This window comes from Belonocnema kinseyi, chromosome 5 (genome assembly GCF_010883055.1).
Source record: "Belonocnema kinseyi isolate 2016_QV_RU_SX_M_011 chromosome 5, B_treatae_v1, whole genome shotgun sequence".
NCBI lineage: Eukaryota > Metazoa > Arthropoda > Insecta > Hymenoptera > Cynipidae > Belonocnema > Belonocnema kinseyi.
The window spans coordinates 35,153,420-35,176,736 of NC_046661.1; the positions used below are offsets into that span (position 1 = coordinate 35,153,420).

A 23,317-nucleotide genomic window follows, 5' to 3' on the forward strand; every position below is an offset into this window, starting at 1 on the left:
ATTTGTACAATTCGCATTCTGAATAAATTCATTTTGTTAATCTAATATCACAAAATCTATAGTTGTCAGTTCATTTTGTTGCCTAATTATCCGTTTTCAGAATGAAGAGAAGAGTTTCATCGAAGGGTTTGGGTTTCTAAACCCTTAATTGCGGTAACGAGCCAACTGAGCCGAACAGGATCTATTTTAATAAATCAACGTGAAATTTTTGAACTTTTAAATTCGGGATAATTCCGCGCCAAATTCGGCTCCGCGTGTTACATTTTTTCGCCTGACGCGTCGTCTATATTTATGGCGGGTAACTAAGCCCGCACCGCATCTACGTTTATAATATCTTTGCTACGTCTCATATGTTTTTTCTCTCTCTCTAGAGCCCATTACCGTTCTCCCCACAGCATTACCGGTCCATTTCTATATGGCGATGGGCGGGACCATGCTTTGTTCGATCATGGCTCCTTGTTATGATCCAACAAACCATGGTCCCGCCAATTTGTTGCTCAAATACGTTCGACTTGGAGCAGGGAGGAATAAGTAAAATACCCTAGGTAATTTACATAGTTTTTACGGTAAATTACTAGGTATATTACTTGACTAGTTTCTTAAAGGATGTAAATCACGCGTGTATGGGACTTTATGTTCTGCGATTCCCGTTTCCTTCCACAAATATAACTTCTGAAACTTGTTGCCCATTTTAAATATTCCTTGAAATAAATTAACAAAATCACATAGGTACATAAGTTTATTATAATGAAGTTGATTTATCAGTGTACATTTTATTAAGTACAATTTTTTCCGAAATTGAATATAAAAACATATAAATATTTTTTCAGCTATCAAATATTAAATTGATCAATATTGCATAATAATAATAACAAAAACATAAATGTGAGAAATGATGACAAATTATAAAGGCTTTTAGATTAGAATAATTCACCTGTATTTCAAATATATATATATATATATATATATATCAATTACAAATATTTAAATGAACAAATGTAACTATATAAAAAAATTAGTTAAATACCTATGTTCCAAAAAATACTGACCAGCGACATTCTTAGATATTATGTTGCAAAAAAAAAATATTGCACTCCATTGGATGATTTTGATTATTTTAGTTAATTGTATACGTTTAAAAATAATATAATCGCATGGAATTTATGGCAACCCGAAATGTTTTTGTGTTTGCTGTGTTTCAATTTAGTTAACATTATTATTTTTTAATTAAAATATTGGCATTGGGAAAAGAAGTCCTACAAATGCCCGTACCAGAAATTCACAAAGGCGATGTTATGCACAGTTCTATAGGTCCGCCATTTTCTAACGTAATTTACTAGGTATTTTACCTGTTTTCTACGTAAAATACTGGACTTAGGTGTTTTACGTGAAAAACCTTCAGTTATGCGTAACTGCACATCCCTGACTTGGAGTGACTTAGGGTGAACCGACGCCCCCCACCATACTCTCTGCATTGGCGCGAATGGACTGCCGCACTCGATCCAAGATGTCAGAAAGGTCGGGTGCCCTAGGGTGCCGAATCTGATTGGTTGACTTTTTTTTTACTTGCGCTTGGCAAGACCATGCTTTGTTGGATCATGGATCCTTGTAGTGTTGGATCGTTACCTGAAATTACCGGTAACGGTAGAAATTTCCGGTAAAGTACAGGAAATTCTCCGGTAACGATTGGTAAAGATTTTTTTTTTAATTTCAGGACTAAATTTGAATTGCTTATTGGTTTTGCGTTTATTTGATATAATATTCTTCAATATTCGTCACGTTGAATAACTTGTGGGAAAACTTTCACGTTTAAAAATGTTCCTAAGCCTCTACGGTGGGATTTGGTTTTGCTTAAAAATGTATGCGCACATTATTTTTTGCAAAAATATTGTTCCTTTGAATTGTTCACACTTTGCAGATTGAATAGACGCAATTACGTATGAATTTGTTACATAAAAAAGTCTATGAAAAACATTTCTTGAACATAATGTTTCGAAGGTTATCTAAGCTAATCTGCTGAAACGTTGTAGGCATTTTGCAGTTCCACACCATTATGAAGAATACAAGTATTATTAATATGCATATTATTAATAAGAAGTGACACATTATATGTTTTCAAATATTTTGGAAAGATATTGGCAGATACGTAATTTTCTGTAATTATAGATAAGGGTAAGATAAGAGGGTAGTTTCAGGAAAACATTCTGAGTAGGTATATAATATAAATAAAAATTCAATACTATTGTTTGCAAAAAAACCGTTTTATTTAATTTTTGGATTAATGTACTAACAATAAAAGACGCGTAAGGATATGGAAGACAATAAACGAATACACCAATTTTCTCCTTAAATAAAAGAGTAATTTCCGAATTCAGTCTTTTCAAATTCCATTGAAATTCAATCTATTTTAATCCTATATTATTTTTATAGGAACATTTCCTTTGTCTTTGAAAGCACATGTTACTCATTTAGAAATCAACCATTTGTATTAATACGTTTATTCTCCATGAAACTAATCAACAATTGCGAAGTATTTTGAAATTCACATTCATTCACATTTTAACATACAGATAGCGTCGCAATGTGAGCGGTAACGAAAGAGGCGAAAGAAACGTTACCGGTAATGACGATGATTTTCCTGCTGAAATTACGGAGAATATTACCGCGACCCAACTCTAGCTCTTGTAATACTTCGTGATGTATACAAATAAACACCTGTAAATTCAAAAAGTGCTTTGTTTATTGCGTTTATTATTAAAAGTCACAATGTCTGACTCTGATGATGAAAGTTCGGGCAGTAGCGATGATTTCCTCGTTCCTGCTGATAAGATTAATCTAAGTTCTAGTTTCTTTGATGAGAAATTGAATTCTCATTCTAACCTAAAAACCGCACCAAATACTGGTCATTCTTCGGAATCTGACGAAGATGACGCCGAGAATGTCAACGTTGAAGATATTGATAATACTCAAGCAGCCGAGCTTTTTTCTCAAATTTTGAAAAATCTTCAGAGACAAAAAGGTCTTGAAAATCTTAGACAGGAACAGTCAATTGCAAAGCATGGTACAAAGGATGTCGCTCAAGGTGAGTCCTCGAAAAGTCGAGGTCTCGCTAATGAAATTGACCAACTTCTACTTCAAGGTGAAAGTGAAATGGCTTCAACCAGTTTCGGTAAGAATAATGAAATATAGAGTTGAAAATTGGTATTGTTTGCGTGGGCTCGTTCTCTAGATTTTGCATTACATTTTTCTTTGATTATTACTAAGCCGGAAAATTAGAGTTAATTCCTTTTTTGACTTCAAGCTTTTGGTGGGGAGATTATGATATCCGTGGTGACAAAGTTTTAATCTGAATTCCCATATATTTTTTGCGAGAAACACGAATCGGGGGAGATAACGATATCCGTGGCGACAAAGTTTTATTGTGGATTCTTATATGATTTTTTGTGAGAAACACGAATCTGAAAGTTTTAAATTGATATCTCTAATATTTTTCGAGATATCAAAGGCAGCCCTGTGACTGGTCACAGAAATAATGTAAGAGCACATCCCTGCCCCTTTTCAAATGCCTCGCGTGGGGGGGGGGCACCTTTGTGACTGGTCATAGAAATAATGTATGATCACACCCCAGTCCCCTTTTCCCTTACACAAATTCACATGAAAGCTCCTTTTTCTTGTACAAAAATCGCCTATCGGAATGAACTTAGGAAATTGTGTACATTAAAAAAAAAAGTTTTAAAAATCGATAAATCGAAAACTATTCGAGATATCGATTTAAAACTTTCAGAATGACTTTTGTCGCTAAAAATCCTTTAGGAATCCACATTAAAACTTTATCGCCACGGATATCGTAATCTTGCCCGAATCTGAAAGTCTTTCATCGATATTTCGAATAGTTTTCGATATATTGATTTTTTAAGTTAAAATCGTTAAAATTATGGTAGGTATCCATTTGCACTAAAGGCTCTTTTACATCTTCCGTTAAGAGAGCTGTGTACATGGGCTTTTGGAGACATGTCGTTTAGGCGTAATTTCTCCGAAAGTATTGTGAAAAATATGACTGATGTCATATGCCTGGATTAGGAAAAGAATGAGCTATGTCTATGTGTTATCAAAGGTGGAATAATGTTTATTACATTAAAAATATCATTGGTCAAATAAATGCTAAAAAACATGCATAAACGACAAGCATTTTTTGGGTTAAATTTAAGACAAGTAACTATCGATCCTGGCAGTCAAATACTAGGGAGATCTTTAGGCACGCTCACGCTGTCGCACTCAATGCATTACATACCCTTTAGCTCACCCCGCTAACTGGAATTCACATCTGGCACCACTCTCAAGAAAATCTTTTTAGGTCCATTTCTAAAGTTTCTCTTTAATCACCAATGAAATGAACAAAAATTTTAAGTTACCAAAAAAATTGCTAAAAATACTATGACGTTTAACGGATTTGCGCGTTTCTTGAAAATCTAATTCGAATGATATATACTTTTAGGAGTCACTTTTCTCATGAAAAATTTAATATAATAATTCTTTAAAAGTAGGGCAACTTTGACCAAGCCTATTTTTGATATCCTGATCAATTACTAAAATTTGACGGATATTCCTGCTATATTATTTACTTAGCTATTCAAGCGTACCACATAATTTATAATTGCTAACAATGCTGTCATATAAAATAATCGTATCAAGTGGAAATTAAGTTTGAACTTTAAAAAACGCTCTACATAAATTTTCGTCTGATCGAAACATATCATGGAGATAGTTTCAAAATATACTGAAATCTTGCTTTAGAAATTTTAACACTTGCAAAAAATAATATTTGACAAATTTCTCTGGGATAAAATATAAGGACCAAAGGGTGCTTGTCCTTAATCTCATAGGGTAATTTTTCGCGCAAAAAGAATTGAAAATAATGGGGAAAAAATGTTTTTAAACAAATTTTAATCCATTTGATTGAACATAATACATTTTTTGTGAATTTGCAGAAATTAAAAACAATTGATAAAAATTCAAGCTGCATTTTAACAGCAATTAAGTGAATTTAAACACTTACAAAATATGGAGAAAGTAATGGAATTAGGTACAAATTGAGTGAATTTAGAAGTCAAAAGAATTAAAAAGGATTTAGTATGAATTAATAAGATTTCAGGGCGAATTTTCAATGAATTGTAAAAAATATTTGGAAATCTCTTCAAATCTTCGAAACCCTACGAAATCCCTTATGTCTTGTCAAACAATTCTTTGAAATCCAATAAAAAATGTAAAATGCCTCGAAATTATCAAAACCCTTGGATATCCCTTGAAATGGTTTTGAATAGCTTGAAAATTCCATGGAATATTTCAAAATATAAAATATTTACGTCTTTGAAAGCCTTCAAACTGCTGAAATAAATAGAAAAATATGTTGACAGTTACATTAAACTTAAATTAAATTACTGAAATCAATACAACATTTCTTTGTAGTATTTTAAAGTAGCGTTAACTATTTATAAATACTTTAAACTCATTCGAAATCTTTTTAAACTGCTGGAAATGCCAAGTATTTTGACAAAAAATAGGTTACAATATTATTTTGATCAAAAAATGATATATTATTAATGCATGTAAAATGTATTAAAGTACGTAGAGAGTTCCTAAATTCCTAAAGGGATATCGTCCGGTCACCCCGTGCGTCCGGTCGAAAAATTCGATTTTTTGTTGTTTAAATTTATTCCTACACATGTGCTGAACATGCTGTTGAAGTGATATTCCAATATTCGAAGTCATTGGAAAGTTACAGGTGTTAGAAAGGCTAGGTGTACCTAATTGTTTAATTCGTTCTTGAACTTTCAAACGCGTTTTTCTCGAAACCACGTTTTTCGAATTGGCCGGCATGATTACTCAAAAACGGTTTGACCGATTGCTTTGAAATTGGTAGGGTAGATTCAGCACATATGTACGCATCGCCTGAACTAAGATAATTAAAAAGTTCTTAGTAGTTTTTTTTTCGTAAGAAAATAATCGAAAAAAATCATGAAATTTGAAGAAAAAAAGTTCAAAACCGTATCAATTACTCAATTAAAAATATTTTCAAAATATCCTAGTTCAGGTGATGGCCACAGCTCCACAGATTAAAATGACGTTTGGTTTTTTGATTTGAAATAAGTCGTTCGCCCGGAATCATGCCGGTCATGGTCACACTTTTTTTTGACATGGGTGTCTTCGGAGTGGCGCCATACGCATTATAATAAAGGTTTTGGGTTCAAATTCTGACAATTTACTGTTCAAATGTGAATAAATATATAGTGGAAAGTTCAAAGTTGCATATTTTTATCGTTCGTAAAAAAAAAATCCCTAAAAAAAGGTAAAAAACGGGCGGTCACACGGGGTGACCCCCTTAAAAACATAGAAATCCTCAAAAATCGTATAAGATAATGTTAAATCATTTGAAATATTTTAAAAGCTTATGCGTCCTGTAAAATCGTTTCATATCTTCAGAAATTATGGAACATTGTTTATCCTAAAGTATTGAAAAAGCTTTAAAATTTCATAAAAGTAATGAAATATGTTCTTAGAATTTTTTCAAATCATCTAAAATACTTATAATTAAAAGCTACTGAAAATGCTTTTGAAGCTTATAAAATACTGTAAAGTATTAAAAAAAATTTTCAGTTTATTGACAGCTATTTCAAAGTTTTCAGAATTTTTATAAATTTATAAATTATAAATAAATCTTTAAAAATATTTTAAAGCCTTTAAAATAATTCATAAATAGGTATAGGCGTGAAATGAATAGTGACTAACTCACGAATTAATGTATTGAATAAAAAGTGACTAACGTTATTTTTTACATCATCCTTCTGCGAAATGTAGTGTTTCTTTTTGACGTCAACTTTGTTTAACGACTAGGGTCAATTTACATCCAATTGAATTCATTTTGAGAATTTCAAAGTGCACATTTCATTTTTTTAAATGTACTTTAAACAATTCGTTATCCTAACGCAGTAATGTTTCCCAAATAAATTTCTAATTACAAGAAATGTCGGCTTGTACTGGTGTGTAGCGCCTCGCCAGTGCCGCCAGGTAGTACTGTGAAGCGTTACCAGCCAGTACTGGTCCAGTAAAGATGCCCAGTGCTGCGACTCCGGCAATCTATACTAGATCAGAACTGCGCCAGTAGTGTATTTCCACCTGGTTTTGGTTGAAACAATTATCGACAATTATAAATTATGTGGTATGCCTGGAGTCGTAACTAAATAAGGTAGATGGTATATTTGTCAGATTTTAATAATTGATAATGATATTAAAAATATACTTAGTCAAAGCTACCCTACTTTTTTAAAGACTAATTTCGCGGTTTTTAATTATGATTTAACAATACAAAAATAAGATTCTTTTAACTTTAACAACTTTGTCTAGTAGAATGAGAAATTGTAATCTACATCTTTACTTGATATAAAATATATTTCGAAATTATCTCCATCATATGTTTCGATCAGACAAAAATTGAAGTAGAGCATTTTAAACATTTCAAACTTTATATCGACCCCTTACGGATAGTTTATAAGAAAATATTGTTAGCAATTATGACTTGGGCGGTATGCCTGTATGCGTAAGCAAATTAGGCAGATAAAGCTTTGAAGATCAACTGAGACGGAAAATATTGACCGATTTTTATCAATCTTCTTTTGACTTAATCATAATTATATAACGAGGCTAATGCAGTATATTAAAATTAAATTAATTAATATTGTATAAAATTCGGATTTTTCTCCGCCTTGTCTAATCTCAAAGAATGGGAAGGTCTTGCGAGGCCAAAAACCGTCTGCTCGACAAACTACCACTCACCGCACGGGTACCGGTTTCCAGACAATGCCTGACCCAAAGTGACGTTTCCCTGATAATGTCTTTCTCCCGGGCGCACACGAACTCCGCTCAAGGGGTTTAAAAATGTTCCTCCCATTAGAATACATTTCAAATTTCGTTTCGAAAATTTGTTAGATTTTAAAATGATTCTGTAACAACACATTAGGTATTTTCACTTGAACCATCAGCTAACTTCACTTCGGTGAAAGTTGAGAGGAAGACAGTGGACCAAATGCACGGAACAAACATTTATTTCTGTAATATGTTTGTAATTAATAATAATTATCATCATTTTTTTATGTCATTAAACAGCTCTTCACAAATTGAAACTATTTTTTTAATACAGATAAATGTAAAATATTAGTTTTTACAAAGATATGAGCAAAATAGGGCAAAAATGGACCGAATGCCATGCATTTGATCCATTGTTTTCCTCTCAGCAATCAACGAAGTCAAGTTAGCTGGTGTTTAAAAAGAAAACAGCTAATTCATTTCTAAACAAAATTTGCATATTTTATTTATAAATTCAAATTATAAAGTACATATTTATTTATACAATGCATGTCTATATACAGTATATAACAGTTCTATAACTGTAATGAGCCGATCACACTGATTTTTCGAACCATATTTTGTAGTGTTTCGTTTTTAAAGTTTTCCTTTAAATTCAATAAATAAAGGCACTAAGCCATACAGTGCTGTCGCTCTTTAAAGTTCGGATCTGTTTCAAGTGTAATTTATAATAATTTGTGGTGCCAAGTAAAAATTAATTAAGTTAGATTACAATTATCTCAGACATTTCGGCATACGATGGTGTACTTCTTCAGTTAATTAGTCAGACAATATATGTACACATTATATTGGTTAATAGTTTATAATATGGTTAACATGACAGTTTTTATAAACATATCTATGGTCAACTTTTTTGGTATTCTAATTGCTAAATAATTGTTAGACATAATTTTTTATTTCGTCGGTATTAGCATTAAATAATGTTAAATTATTAAAGAATGATTACAAAAAAAAATATTTTAATCTCTTATTATTATAGTTAAGTTATAATTACATCTGCTTATAACATAGTGAATGTAAAATTCATTTGTATTAAAACAACTTACTTACTAAAATTGTTTTTAATATGTTGTAATTCTGTAAAAATGAAAAATGTTGCTATTTCAAATGTTTTATATTATGTTTCGGAACTTTAGGAAATAATTTCAAATCATAAATTATTTTGGAAAAAGACAGATTTTCAACAAAACAGTTCAATTTTCAACCAAAAAGATTATCTTTCAACCAGTTGCATTTTTGACCGAAAATACGACTTTTTTCAATGCAAAGTGTTAAAACTTTGTATTTTTTTATACGCGTAAATCTTCGAGCGTTTGAATAAAAAATCTTAAGCTTTAATTTTAAAAGTTTAAAATAAAAAATGATTCCACTTTGAGTGTTTTAATTTTCAACTCAGTTTTTACAACCTCAAATTACAAAATTTGTGTCTTCTAGAATCTATTAATTTTAGTCACCGTGATCAAATCATTCTTAATTGTTCAATTTTTATTTGCAGTAAAAAAGTTTTTCTCTTTTGACCTAGGATTTCTGTAAATTCCTGCAGATTCTTGCAGATATACTTTTTTGTGAATTCCTATAGAAAACAGAAACTACAATCAAATACAATATACAGTTAAATACAAATAAGTACAAAATTCGTCCTAATAATAGAAAAAAGTTGTACTTTCTTGTAATTTTGATTGTAATTTACTGTATTTATATGTGAATTCCTGTAAAACCGTTTAAATTTTTTGGTGCATTTTTGTACACAAATTTCCATTAGGGCAATACATGAATTTTATGCAGTTTTTCCCCCGCAAAATCGAATTTCGGTGGATAAAGTTCTGTCTCCAGAACAATTTCCAATGGATTTTTATGTTTTTTATCGACCGTACGGCTTGGAAAAATGGTCAAGATGTATAATGATCCATAAAAAGGTGTTTTTGTTGTTAAATAAAAAATTGTTGGTTAGTTAAAATGAATTGAAAAGTGAAAAAAATTCTCTACATAAAAGTAGATGTGCAAAGCTGAATATAGGAAAATTCACTTATAGTCAATAGGTCAGTATAGCAAAGCAAAAGAAGAGGATCACTAAAATCTAAATGGGCGGAGTTCTTGTGCGCCCACCTAAATGGTACCGCGAGCGGAATTCATGAAGAAAATAAAGAGTGCCTGAAAGCTTGCAGGTAAAATCCTAACCATGAGCGGAATTTGTGTGCACCGTTTATCCCAGGTAATTTTTTCATACTTTTTTTACAATGTACCCTTTTTTCTGAAAATATTTAAACTATGATTAGCTGTCGACATTTTTTTCACTAAAAAGCTCCACCCTTTGGGGCGTGATTATCATATTTCTGTTTCTCTCGCACACTCCTCACAGTTCCCACTCTATTACACAGCCCTCGTGATCGGTCGTCGACCGGCCAACATATCGGAATATCCATTTAAACCTTCGGAAAATTCAGTTAAATCTGGTAATATCTTAGTTATCTTCTGAAAGTCATTGAAATATTACTAACGCATTACTAGATTTCACGGAATATTGCAGAGGTGTGAACGGATATTTCGATATGTTAGTCGGTCGACGACCGATTGATGGAAGGTGTAAAAGAGCCTCAAAGCAAGCTCGGTCAACTGTGTAGGGGAAAATTACTAATTTTTAGAACTAGGCACGGGGCGTGAGAGGCAGTGAGGGGTGCGAGAATAGTTCTTCTGCCCATCGCAGATGGCGCAAATTGGTGTAAAAAGCGTGTGCGCGAAAAATTAACTGTTTTGTTATTTGTTGCTGTCACGTTTTGCCTGTGCTGTCACTGCAAAATGATGTATGTGTGACTCAAAGACTTTCTCTACTGCAAATATACAATTAAAAGCAAAATTAAGTAAATAAGAAACGTAAAATAGGAAATAGCATGCTTATTATCATTAATTTCTTATTTTCTTAATTTTGTCTTTATTCATAGTTTTTTTCTTAAATAATTTTACTAGGCAACATATATAAAAAAGCGGCATACCCATATATAGCGACCAACACATGCACGCTTCTGTAGTTCTCCTGTCCATCGCAGAGAACGCTGATTTTCGCCATTTATTTCCCACATTGTTGTTCGAGCCTGCTTAAGGGTACCTTTTCTCGGAGGCATATTTTGAATTAATCGTAGAAGTAATATTATTCATAGGTTTAATTTCTAGCAACTTTGTTAGTTTGTGGCAAATTTCATTGGTTGAGAACCTAGATATGAACTCGATATGTCAAATTAATTAATCGATTAATTAAAAACAGACCAACGTGAAAAGGTACCCTAAGAATCAATTGAACTAAAGCCTATTTTAACTAAAAATGTTGAATAGCGCTCAATATTTTTGGCCTGTAGAAAAAGACAAGATAGATGGAATATTACTTATATTAAATGGTAGAGTTAATTTCAATTTATGGCGTTGCGTGGCGCTGCGTGTACAATCCTTGTTTAAATTCAAATGTTGTGACAGGCAGTATAATCAATAGGCATATAATTAATAAATTGCTGAGGGTACGTCAAATAACTGTTTTAATTATTTAATTAGTTAATATTAACAATATTTGAAAATGTTGTCAAACTTAAAAAATTTTCAAAATTAAAAGGATGTGGAACATTGCGAACCTTTCTAGTTTAACTATTGTGAAAATGTGATAATTATACATAATTTCTGATTGGAAAGATATAATTTATTGAATGAAAAATTGAAGCGTTAAAAATTAAACTCTTATTAATTAATAAATCATTGTGAACTCTGGATAGTTTTGAGGTTAGATTCACAAAAATAATTGTTTGCGCAAACAACTTTCTTTAATTAACTATTCTTTGAGTATAATTTTCGTCATCCCAAATCATTAAAAAATAAAATACTCATGGACAATAGCTTTTTTATATTATTTCATAGTTTATTACTCAATGACTACATTATTATTAGGAAGCATCTACTATTTCGAGTCCGCAATAATTTATTAATTAACAGGAATTTAATTTTTAACACTCTTAAACCTTAATTAAATCATTTTTCTTTTTTACGAATAGAAATCATATAAATATCAACTATTATTTTAGATTTTTTCAATTTTAAACAGTGTTTTATTTTTGCTGAAAGAGTTGCTTAATATTTTTTAACACACTTTGTTGAAAATTCAACTTATTTGATATAAAAGTAATTTGATTGTTTGAAACTTAATATCTTTGTTTGAAAATCCTTTTTTGTAGAAAATTCGTTTTTTGGGCTTTGAAAATTCACAATTCTGTTTGAAAAAACTTTTTGTTGAAAATTCATGTTTTCGGTTTGAAAATTTAACTGTTTTGTATGAAAGACAATTCAACATTTTGCATGCAATTTTATTCTTTATTAACGTCTTTCATTAATGTCAAAGAAAATGAACAATTGGTCTGGAAATAGTCAGGGCTTTTTGAAGTTGGGATTTTGTAGTAACCCTGTCTTTGGAGTCCCCTGTACAGGTTGTTTATTTGTAAAATTTTGATTTGAGGCATCATAAACGGTTCCTGACGTTGAAGATGTTTGGCGAGACACTATTCGAATAATGAGAAAACTAGGACGTCCCATTCGTTCTATAACTGAAAAAGAATTCAAGGTATTCTGCAGATACGCTTTTGATCTTTACACTTGCGGAGGAAAGTCTACTGCTCATGAATATGATCCAAAAATGAGTAATGCTAATAAAATAGGTAAAAAATTATTTTTTTATCATTAGTTTGAAACAAGAAACAGGGACTTCAAAAATAGAAGATAACCACGTTTGGAATTTTATTCACTTGTTCATTAAACATTTGGAGCTCAAAAACTAGAATATTCACATCGAAAAATTCCATTTTGAAAACATCATAGGAGGGCTTTCATCACTCGTGAAAGCTAATGCAAAAGCGTGCGTGAATTTGTTTTGTTTGAATATTTTAAATCTTTCTGAATATTTTAAATGTTTGTAAAATCTTGTTGAATATTTAAAATCATTGTTAAATCAGGGTGGCCACATGTCAGGGAAAAAAATATGGTCAGGGAAATGAAGTAGCAGTCAGGGAAAATAGAAATTTATATGTTTTTTATAATATTTTGGAAGCACTTCTAATATAAATATAAATATTTTTTGAATGTACATTTTTTATCAATAAAATTCGATTCTTATTTTTTTTTATTTGTATTTATTTATTTATTGACAGTTTGGATACATGTCCTTTAGTTAATTAATTAGGTCAGGCAACACAGCGACGCTACTAACGAAAAACAAAATGCCATATAATGCATATTTTTTTGCTATTTTTTACCAACAAAATTGTTTTAGGTTATATTTGTTCTTTTTTCTTGCTTTACAATGGGCTATAAATCGCTTTTGGAAAATCAACCCTCATTTTTTAAAATTACTCCCTGTATTGAAAAACAGTATTTAAAAAATGACTAGGCTAGATTTTTTTGCTTTTAAATATGATATGAACCATTTTTGTAAAATCAACCCTTATTTTAAAAAGCAACCAACCGTACTGCAAAAACGTGTTTAAAAAAATCTACCTGCTTCGCGAGAACACTCTCATCGCGCGCTACGCGCGTGGCTCGCTTTGGTCGCTAGTCCATTATTTTTTATGCTTTCAAAATTAGAATTTTTGATTTTTCAAGAAAATTCAAAGAGTCGTTATAATAATCTTGTAGGACATTTAAAAATCAACTTTTTCTTTTCTTGCCTTTTTTTATATCCTCCGTTATTTGGCTTAAGGGCATGCGACACAGTGGAATTCCTACATTACCAACCTCTTTTTTCTATTGAACAAAATTTTTTTTTTAACCATAGAACTTTTTTTGTAAATCAAATATCGAACTCAAAATTTCAGGAGAGCATTAGAAGACATTATCCTACGTTTATGTACTACATTTGAATCGAAATTTGGCAAAAAATTTTAGAAATAATTTTTTTTTTAAATTCCGATTCAAATGCAATACATAAACGTAGAATAATGTCTTCTTATGCTCTCCTCAAATTTTGAGTTCGATATTTCATTTGCCAAAAAAGTTCTATGGTTCACAAAAAAATTGTGTTCAATGGAAAAAAAGAGGTTGGTAATGTAGGAATCCCACTGTGTCGCATGCCCTTAAGGGGATTTATTAGAGTTCTAAAAAGGAATGTAAGATTCTGTCCTCAATTTTGAATATTCTTGTCTGATTTCTTACATACGTCATCTAAATATTGGTACCTCGGCGACGACAAAGCCGGTATTTGTATACAATGTTTATATTTTGTTTAACAATAAAATGGGAGAGAACAATGGAGAAAAATGTTAGTGACACTCAGTTGTGACGGGTTACGTTATACATGAAATAAATAAACGGATATCCGTAGATATTATTATTTATTCATAAAAATGAAAGATTACAAAAGGTCGAGAAGCGACGTTGCACGCAACACGGAAGGTCTAATACTAACGCTTTCCATCTCAGGGGGAAAACAAGTATTTTAGGGAAAGCGTAGTCCTTTGACCCTTAGGAATGCAGTCGGTGGGGATGTTACGTAAGGGACTAAAGTATGCTAAGTCTAAAAGTGTCACCCCCCCCCCCCCCCCCCCCCCCCCCCCGCCCCAACTTATATTGAACTTAGTCTCTAGGTTCTTAATCTAACAGCCTTTTGTACAACTGATACATCGTCATTCTGCAGTGTTGGAGCCGTAGCGACAGCTGTGTAATGTACTGCTGGGGTAGTGTTTACATTGGTCTTGACGCAAAATAATCTTATACATAACCTCTTGGGTATTAATTTAGCGAGTAATGCGAAAAAACCTAACTTGTACAATATGTATGTTGTAGTGATTCCTATTGAAGCGTATCCTAAATAAGTTAAGACATCAGTTCCTGTTTCGATCCAAGTTTTGTTTCTTCAAAGGTTTTTTATTTTCTGAAGGGATATTTCCATTGTATCTAAACTTTGTCGCAATGCATTAAAATTTTCGTGGTGAAGAGACTCTTGTACAATAGGTAACGGCGGACTTAAGAGTTCAAATTCTGATTGGTCGATGGTATAAGATATGTTTTTCTTAAACATAATATCTATGCGGTGTTCTATTAACTTGCGTATTTTCAGGATTGATCTCGGTGTTTGAATTACACAATCGGAATCGCTATACATTAAACTAGGTTTGGAGATGGATAAGCTTTGACTTTGCAAATTACATAAAGTATTTAATTCTAGTTCGTATTCTGGAATAATAATATATTGGTTAGGATCTTTCAGTGGTACAAATACTAGTTCCGATATTCTGAACGCTGAAAATGGACAAATGTGGTCAGAGATTATTTTATTTTGATTTCGAATAATACTTGTTTCGCAACTTTGTATTTCACTAATCAAGTATGTTGGTTGACTGAGTTTACAAATTTGAATATCGTCCAATTTTTTACATTTCTGCATAGAGTCTAAATCGCTGGGCACATAGAAACTTGTTTCGGGGTTTATCAGGATAATTTCATGGGCTGGGATTGGAGCAATGAAGCCATTTCCGTGGTGGATAGGAATTGGGATTAGATGTAGGGTTTGCAGATCTTCATGTTCCGGTATGGATAATCTAAGAAAATAAACAAGCCTTTTATTTATTATTCCGTTAGAAACCTCAGAGATGTCAATAATGTGTTGGTAATTCTGCGGAACAAGTTTAATGGGATTTTTTATGTTAGAATCCTCTTCGATTATTCTCATCTCTGAAATCAAAATGCCGGGTGTTAGAATCTGTGGGTGTATTATTCCATGCTTTCCGTCATTGATGGCATTAATTAACAGGTTTAGAGCTTCGCTAAATTCTCCAATAGCTGTACCACACAGCAAAATAATGTTGGCTATAGCAAGATTTTTCTGGTTAGAATTTGTACTTTTAATAATAGTGTTAAATTCCTTGTCGTGGCTTTCCGAATGATCATGAAGAAGCTGTAAGTCGCGGGAAGCTGAACTGATCCAGGTTTTCAGGATTCTAGTTTGGTTACCTAATGTTTCAGCCATGACTTGATTATCAGAGTATAGCTTGTCGAATTCTTCGTGGATCAATCTCATATCATCTTCTTCGAGTGTTCCAAATAAAGTCTTGGAGACCGATCCAATGACATTCAAGAGTCCCCTCTTATTTCGAGCGCATCCCAGTATATGTTGCAGGGTTGTCTGAAGTTCTTCCAGTCGATGGGTACGATTTCTTAAAGCCTTTAACTCAAATTCTTCCGTACATCCCATACACAATCCGTTGTCTTTTTCATAGGACTCTTGAATCTGCTTAAATCGTGGACCTATGCCCAATGTCTCGATTCCTATCACTAGTTTCCATGTGTAGTGATACAATTTAGTGGTTCCTAGGTTTTCGGCATATATGGTGGTGTCCTGAAGAGATTTGACGATGATATCTCCTTGAGTGAATACAAACAGCATCAACAACCATAATACGGACATGATGATCCTGAAATTACCAGTTATATATCTTTAGTCGGTCGGCGTGAACTACAGATCTTTCATTATTAAATATAATTTCTTAGTTGTTATTGGGAAGTACTTTGAGTATAATTGCGGGACCTTTCCAGTCTGGGCTCAATTTATTCTACCTTTTATTTTCTATCATTACTAGATCTCCTACATCGAACAATTTTTAGGTGATACTATTCTTGCATCTTGTACTTTTATATTTTTCTTTCGATTTCTCAATTTGCTCACGGGCTTTTCTAATGTACCTCTCATGTCGTTCCTGCCACAAACTAACCAAATCTGGATATTTTAGACTAGGTGTAGTAGCAAGTATCGATGGGACATTTGCATTTCTCCCGAAGGTCAATTGGAAAGGACTGAATCCGATGCCCTCATGGATCATGGTGTTATATGCCATGCAAATAAACTTGAGTGTTTTGTCCCACTCGGTGTGGAGGTCTGACATGGCAGTCCTAATTAAATCTTTGATAGTGCTGTGGGTGCGTTCTAGGGCACCGTTGCTTTGAGGATGAAAGGCTGTTGTTCTAACGTGTTGAATTCTAAAAAGTTTCTCAACATTTTTCATTAACTCGGATTATAGGTTTTGACCTTGATCAGTTAAGATGTGCTTGGGGGATCCAAATATATAAATAAAGTGTTCGATTATGGTTTCTGATAGTGTGTCTTTTAAAGGAATTAGTACCAGATATTTCGTAAGCATATCCTGAATCGATAGGATGTACTCGTTGGACTAGGGGGTAACAGGTAGTGGACCGAATACATCCATTGTGATCTTATCGTTGGGTTCTACTGGAGTATCTGGTATAATTGCTTCAGAGCGTCTTCTGATTCTACTCAGTTTTTGCGTTTGGCATGTGTGACATTTTTTTATATAATCTATTATGTCATTTTCTATGTTGGTCCAGATTCCTAATTCTCTAGCTCTTCGAATAGATTTATTCTCTCCAAAATGTTGAGTCATCAGAGACCCGTGACTTTCTTTGATTATTTGATTCCGTTCCTCTTGTGTTAGCTGAGTTGCAGCATTGTAGCATGTGTGGATTTTTAATTGAGGGTATTTGAAGCTAATGAATGCAATTAAGATCTTAAGTTTCACACGCTCTGTGGAGGTGATGGATGGGTCATTAAAATGCATTCTAAGTATGGTTAATTTTCTTGAAATCGTCCACCTGACAGTATTGTCCAGTATCCTAAGCCAGTGTCACTCTGTGTAAGGGGGTAGGACTTTGATGTTTGGATCGTTAGTTGGTCTTTTAGAGAATTCTCTCCACAATTTCCCATTAGCGTTGGTTTTTTCTACTTCGCGAGTAGGTGTTCTGTTCCCAAACGATCGATAGTATTCTTGGTAGAGTTGAGGGTCAGTAGGTCTTTCGGGTACTATGGGAGGTTCTATTGGTAGTTCTGGTGTTGGAGTTTCAATAATCGTGTCCGTCGGAATACAAGTTAGGCTTTCTGGATGGGTTTCTGGATTTCTTATTGAGCTTTCATCAGGTGGTTCTGGTGTATTTAGATCGCGCTCTCGGGGTGCATCCAGGATTTCAATATCAGGTAACTGTGCTTCTAGATCGATGTTTTTTTCCATTACCTGCTCATTTGTTAAGTTTTCATAGATTGGGTGCATACGCGATAGTGCATCAGCGGCTGTATTTTCGGATCCTTTCTTATATACAACTCTGTATTTATATCCTTCCATTTTGAGTCTCTAGCGCATCAGTCTCGATGAGGGATCTTTGACGTTAAATAGCCAAGTGAGGGCTTGGTGATCAGTAACTATCTGAAATTCGCGTCCGAAAAGGTACTGTCGGAGTCTTTTTTACCGCCCAAACTATTGCGAGCATCTCTTTTTCAGTGGTGGTGTAGTTGAACTCTGAGCTGTTAAGTGCTCGAGAGATATAGCAACATGCGTGACCATCTTGAGATAAGATGGCTCCTAGACCGACATTTGAGTCGTCTGTAGTTAAAATGAATTCCTTTTCAAAATCTGTATATCTCAAAACGGGGGCACTGCATAAGGCATGTTTTAATTTTTCAAATGCTTCCTGACATTCTGAGGTCCAGACAAAGGTTTTTAATTTTTTAGTGAGTTCTGTGAGTGGTTTAGCGGTAGTTGAATAGTTTTTGATAAATTTTCGATAATACCCTGAAAGTCCTAAAAATGACTTGACCTCTGTAGCATTCTTTGGGATTCTAAAATTTGCTACTGCTTGTAATTTCGCAGGGTTTGGTTTAACTCCGTTCTCTGTAATTACGTGACCTAGATACTCTAATTCGGGTTTCAAGAACTCACACTTATCAGGTTGAAGTTTGAGACCAGTCTGGCGTAGTCTTTCGAATAGAGTGACCAGATTCTGGTTGTGCTCCTCTATCGTGAAACCAAATACAACAATATCATCCAAATAGACCATGCATATCCTCCCATTCAATCCTCTCAAAGCGTTGTCCATCATCCTTTGGAATGTTGCTGGGGCATTCTTGAGACCGAATGGAATTCTTTCAAACTCAAAATGCCCTTTAGGTGTTGAAAACGCAGTGAATTTTTTTGAACCTTCCTCCATGGGAATCTGATGAAATCCAGCACGAAGGCCAAATGCGGAGAAAAATTTGGCATTTCCTAAATGATCTAAAATGTCTTTGATCATTGGGAGTGGATATGCATAGTGATCCGTGATTTCATGTATCTTCCGAAAGCCCACCACAACTCTCCACTTTTTCAGGCCCGATGCGTCGACTTTCTTTGGAGCGATTATTGACAATCTTGTCTTGTGTGAGAACTATTTTATATTTAGTTAATTATGAGCTTGGTCATGGGTCACCTGGTAATGAAAAGATATCGTTATATGAGTAGATGATTTTTGTGATATTTTCTCTGAGGTCTTGTTCAATGTGGTTCAAACGAGTGTTTTCCATGAGTGATTTTAAACATTCGGATAGCTCAATCTGAGTTATATAATAAACCTTTTCTTCAGGGGTTTCCATTTTAATGTACTCATATTTTATTTCGTTCATTTCTATTTTCTTGAATTCTGAAGATTTATTAGATATCGGTATACTTATTGTTTGGTCTTGTATTTGAAGTATTGAATGTGGAAGGTGGGGGTTATCAAAGATTATTACCTGACCATCGTGTTTTGTCACCGGAATTCGAACCAATCTAGTTTGATTTATAGGTATGAATATTCCGTCGTCGAATAATTCATGTTCATGCGAATTTAGTTTCAATGTTTTATTCGACAAACTATATGCGTATTGTCGCATAAATCGCAATCCTAATATGCCGTCCTCCGGCAATGGGAAAATATCAGGGACCAAGTGAAATGTATGAGACTGACTGAGATACTCTATTGTGATTTTATGTTCGGATGTTTGCTTATCATTACCCATTCTGAATTATTTTTTAAAAGGCACTTTAGGGATAAGCTGCGGCACATGAGTTTCTTTAATTATGTTTATTAACGATCCTGAGTCCACGATGAGTCGTATGTCGCTTCTGAATCCGCGGGGTCGAATAAGGACTGATTGTAGTCGTCCTGACACGAGAGTGACATGGTTGACGCTTCCTCGAGATTTTCGGACTCTTCGAACTGTTGCTCGGTCTCTGAATTGGTTTCGGTGATGTTATGGACTCTTTGGGGAGGGCGTGTCTGATTTTGGGTAAACTGAAAATTCCGTGGTTTTTGGTAGCATTGATTTTCTGTATGACCCGTTTTTTTGCAAAGGTTGCAATGCAGTTGTAGGCGCTGACTTAAAGGCATACTTTGGTTTGGTGGATTTTGTGAAGCTGGTCTGGGATTGTGTAAATTATGATTTATGGGACGAGTGACGGAAGGTGTAAACCGCGGTGTCATTTTAGGTACGGTGTTCGATCGCGAACGGTTTTTTTCGTGGTACCAGACTGCTGCCTCTAAGGCTTCTTGTTGGTCTTTATTATTAGTGAGTGGTTTTAGAGGTCTTTCTTGTGACCCTATTTCATCCCGAAGGTTCATGACATATTTCTTTATTGAAGCTTTTTCTTCGATTTGTAGGGCAATTTTCCGAGCTGTTTTTTTTCGATGCTCGGCTTGAACGACATAATTTAATTCATTCAGAGCTTGTCTTAATCTTTGATTGTACATTTGTACCGTATCGTTATTCTGTCGACAATTCTCTAATTTTCCTCGACATAGCTCTACAGATACTCCCGTGCTTAAATTTTGTTTTAATACATCATAAAGATCGTCGTAGTTATTAATTGTCGCGTATCTGATTGCGCGCTTATCGTTACCGACGATTCGTTCCGTGACTATAAAATCTAGTAATAGTTCCGGCTGAGAACACCTGGCTTTAGCGCGTTTAACTGACCGTATAAAATCTTGCACCCCCACATCGTCTTGTCCATTGAGAATTTCGATTGAAACGGACCTTGGGTCTGTGTTTGTGACGAGGAGGGCACGTGAGTGGTCGATTTTTTTTAGCGTAGCAGGTATATCCCTCTCATGACCCGAGTCTTCCGAATCGCTACTCTCATTGTTCTCAAAACTTTCCCTTTTCGTATGGCCGTTTTTCTCGATGGAATTTTTCTCGGTATCGTCATCTTCGGTGAGCAATGCGTTACCTTGTCGAGCCAATATTTTAATTTCCTCAACCCTTTTCGCGTTTTCATCATTTAGGACGCTTAAATTATTCTTCAAGGATCTTTGATTCTCTCCCAGAAGAGTCAACTTCTGCAAGACGTTTTGAAGGGTTTGATTTATTTCGGATCGATTAGTTTCGGAATTTGAAGTCGTGGACATTGTAAGGTTAGTTTCTAAGTTTTGCCCTGCTAAATGTTTTAGATACGACGTGAGAGCCAGTTTAATTAATTATGCTAATGAGATAGTATTTCGCGATATCTAAATCGTCCAGAATTGTCGAAAATGTTTGAAATGCTAAAACAAGATTTACAATTTTCATATGAGTATTAGGTTCGGTTGCGGCGAGAAGGATGCTGGGCCTCAAGGTGACGTCCTGCCTGGGCGCCGGCTCATGAGCTGCGTTTCCAACGGTGTCAGCTTGGCTGAGTGACGTCTCTCCTTCTCTAGGACCTTATCCCTACAGAGTTACTATCAGGCCTACTCAATTCAGCCTGGTTACGTATTCCCTGGTAATTCCCAGTGAAATTCCTTCACCGTATGATGGATGCACTATTTAGTCCGTAGACTGATTTCACAGCAATGCACTTTCACAAAACTGCACTTGATAATGCTTTCTGGATGCACTATTTAGTCCGTAGACTGATTTCACAGCAATGCACTTTCACAAAGCTGCACTTAATAATGCTCTCCAGTTTCTTTTTTTTTTCGAAGATCCGTCGAGTTTGATTCCGTAGAGTCGTTTCGAGGGATCCTGGCAGGATCGCCAAAATTCTGTGACGGGTTACGTTATAGAAGAAATAAATAAACGGATATCCGTAGATATTATTATTTGTTCATAAAAATGAAATATTACAAAAGGTAGAGAAGCGACGTTGCACGCAACACGGAAGGTCTAATACTAACGCTTTCCATCTCGGCAGGAAAACAAGTATTTTAGAGAAAGCGTAGTCCTTTGTCCCTTAGGAATGCCATCGGTAGGGACGTTACGTAAGGGACTAAAGTATGCTAAGTCTAAAAGTGTCAGACAGTGTAGTCGTATGTGGATTCTCGAGGCACTCTTCTTCGACCCTCGTAAAACTCACGAGGCAGACTCCCTGGAGCGCTGTGAATTGCTAGTAAATAATGACCCTTTCATTCTTATAAGATGCAAACCAGTTAAAAAACTGAACTCAGGAAGTTATGATTTCATTCAGTTTTAATTAGCAGAATTAGTTTATTGGCATAATTTGAAGAAATTGTGAAAAAGATTCATGAAAATCGGTTAATATTTACAGTAATTATGGAAGCATTGAACTATATACAAAAGTGTACTCTGCGAAAACTTGACATTGAGATTATTTAAACAAATTCAATTTATTTAAATAATTGACAAATAATGAAATAATCTTAATAAATATTCCACTAGACCAATAGTAATAATTTTTAGATAAAAAACAAATTTTCAAAAACAAAATTATTGAAACAAATTCCATTGGTATAATAATTGAAAATTAATTAAACAATGATGATAAATATTTTACCGGATGAATATAAATAATTTTAAGTAAAAAAGGCCAGAATATAGTGCTTAAAAGGTCGATTTAATAATGAATTAACATTTTTGGTTTCAAGGGTAGTTTTCAGGTACTCGTGGGGGTGTGTAGGGGTGTCAAACCCATATGTCTGATACGTGAAATTCTTTATTGGATAATGCTCCACACTCTACAGGTCCCCATATTTTCCGTCACATTTTTCAAACCTTAAAAAATTATTACAAAAACTCAAAAAAGTGATTTTTCCCCATGAATTTTACATGGGAAACTTCAAGTCAAAACCAGCACCTGTTAAAATAAAAAAATGAAAAATTAGGGAATTTCTTTTTTTTTTTGGATTTGGAATGAAATGGGGAAGGGGGGGTCGCTGCCCTCTAAAAAATTTTTTTAATCCACCCTTATACAGCCATAAAAATAATTTTACGCATTCAAGTTTACATTGTTTTCTTTTAAGTTATCGAAAAAAAACTTCTCAAGTAATTACAAATTGTTGAAATAAGTACAAATGTATTAAACATATTTATTAAAGGTTTAAAAATTATACAATTATTCATGTATAGGTATGTGTAAATATACAAAGTTGTGAATATCTGCAATTGAACAATGCTGTTACATGTTTGACAAACATCAGCTGTAATAATTTTGTCCATTTATTTTTGAATAAAATATTTACCACTAATATCTTGAACCTCTATTTTTGTTTTAATTAAATACGTACATTTATTAAGGCTTATTATTCGCAGTTATTTAGTAAGACTTCTTAATCAGTACTATTCAACAGAATACTGATTATTCAG

General features: G+C 33.7%; 1 protein-coding gene across 3 annotated transcripts in view; it reads left to right on the top strand.

Moving 5' to 3' along the window:
• Window positions 1–2,683: 2,683 nt before the first annotated feature.
• LOC117172413 (DNA repair protein complementing XP-C cells homolog) overlaps window positions 2,684–23,317 on the top strand; it is a 79,035-nt gene continuing 58,401 nt past the window's right edge. For all 3 annotated transcript variants that reach the window (XM_033360323.1, XM_033360322.1, XM_033360324.1), the window contains exon 1: window positions 2,684–3,169. In XM_033360323.1, coding sequence (XP_033216214.1) covers window positions 2,767–3,169 — 403 coding nt within the window. In that variant the 5' untranslated portion in view covers window positions 2,684–2,766. The remainder of the gene's footprint in view (window positions 3,170–23,317) is intronic.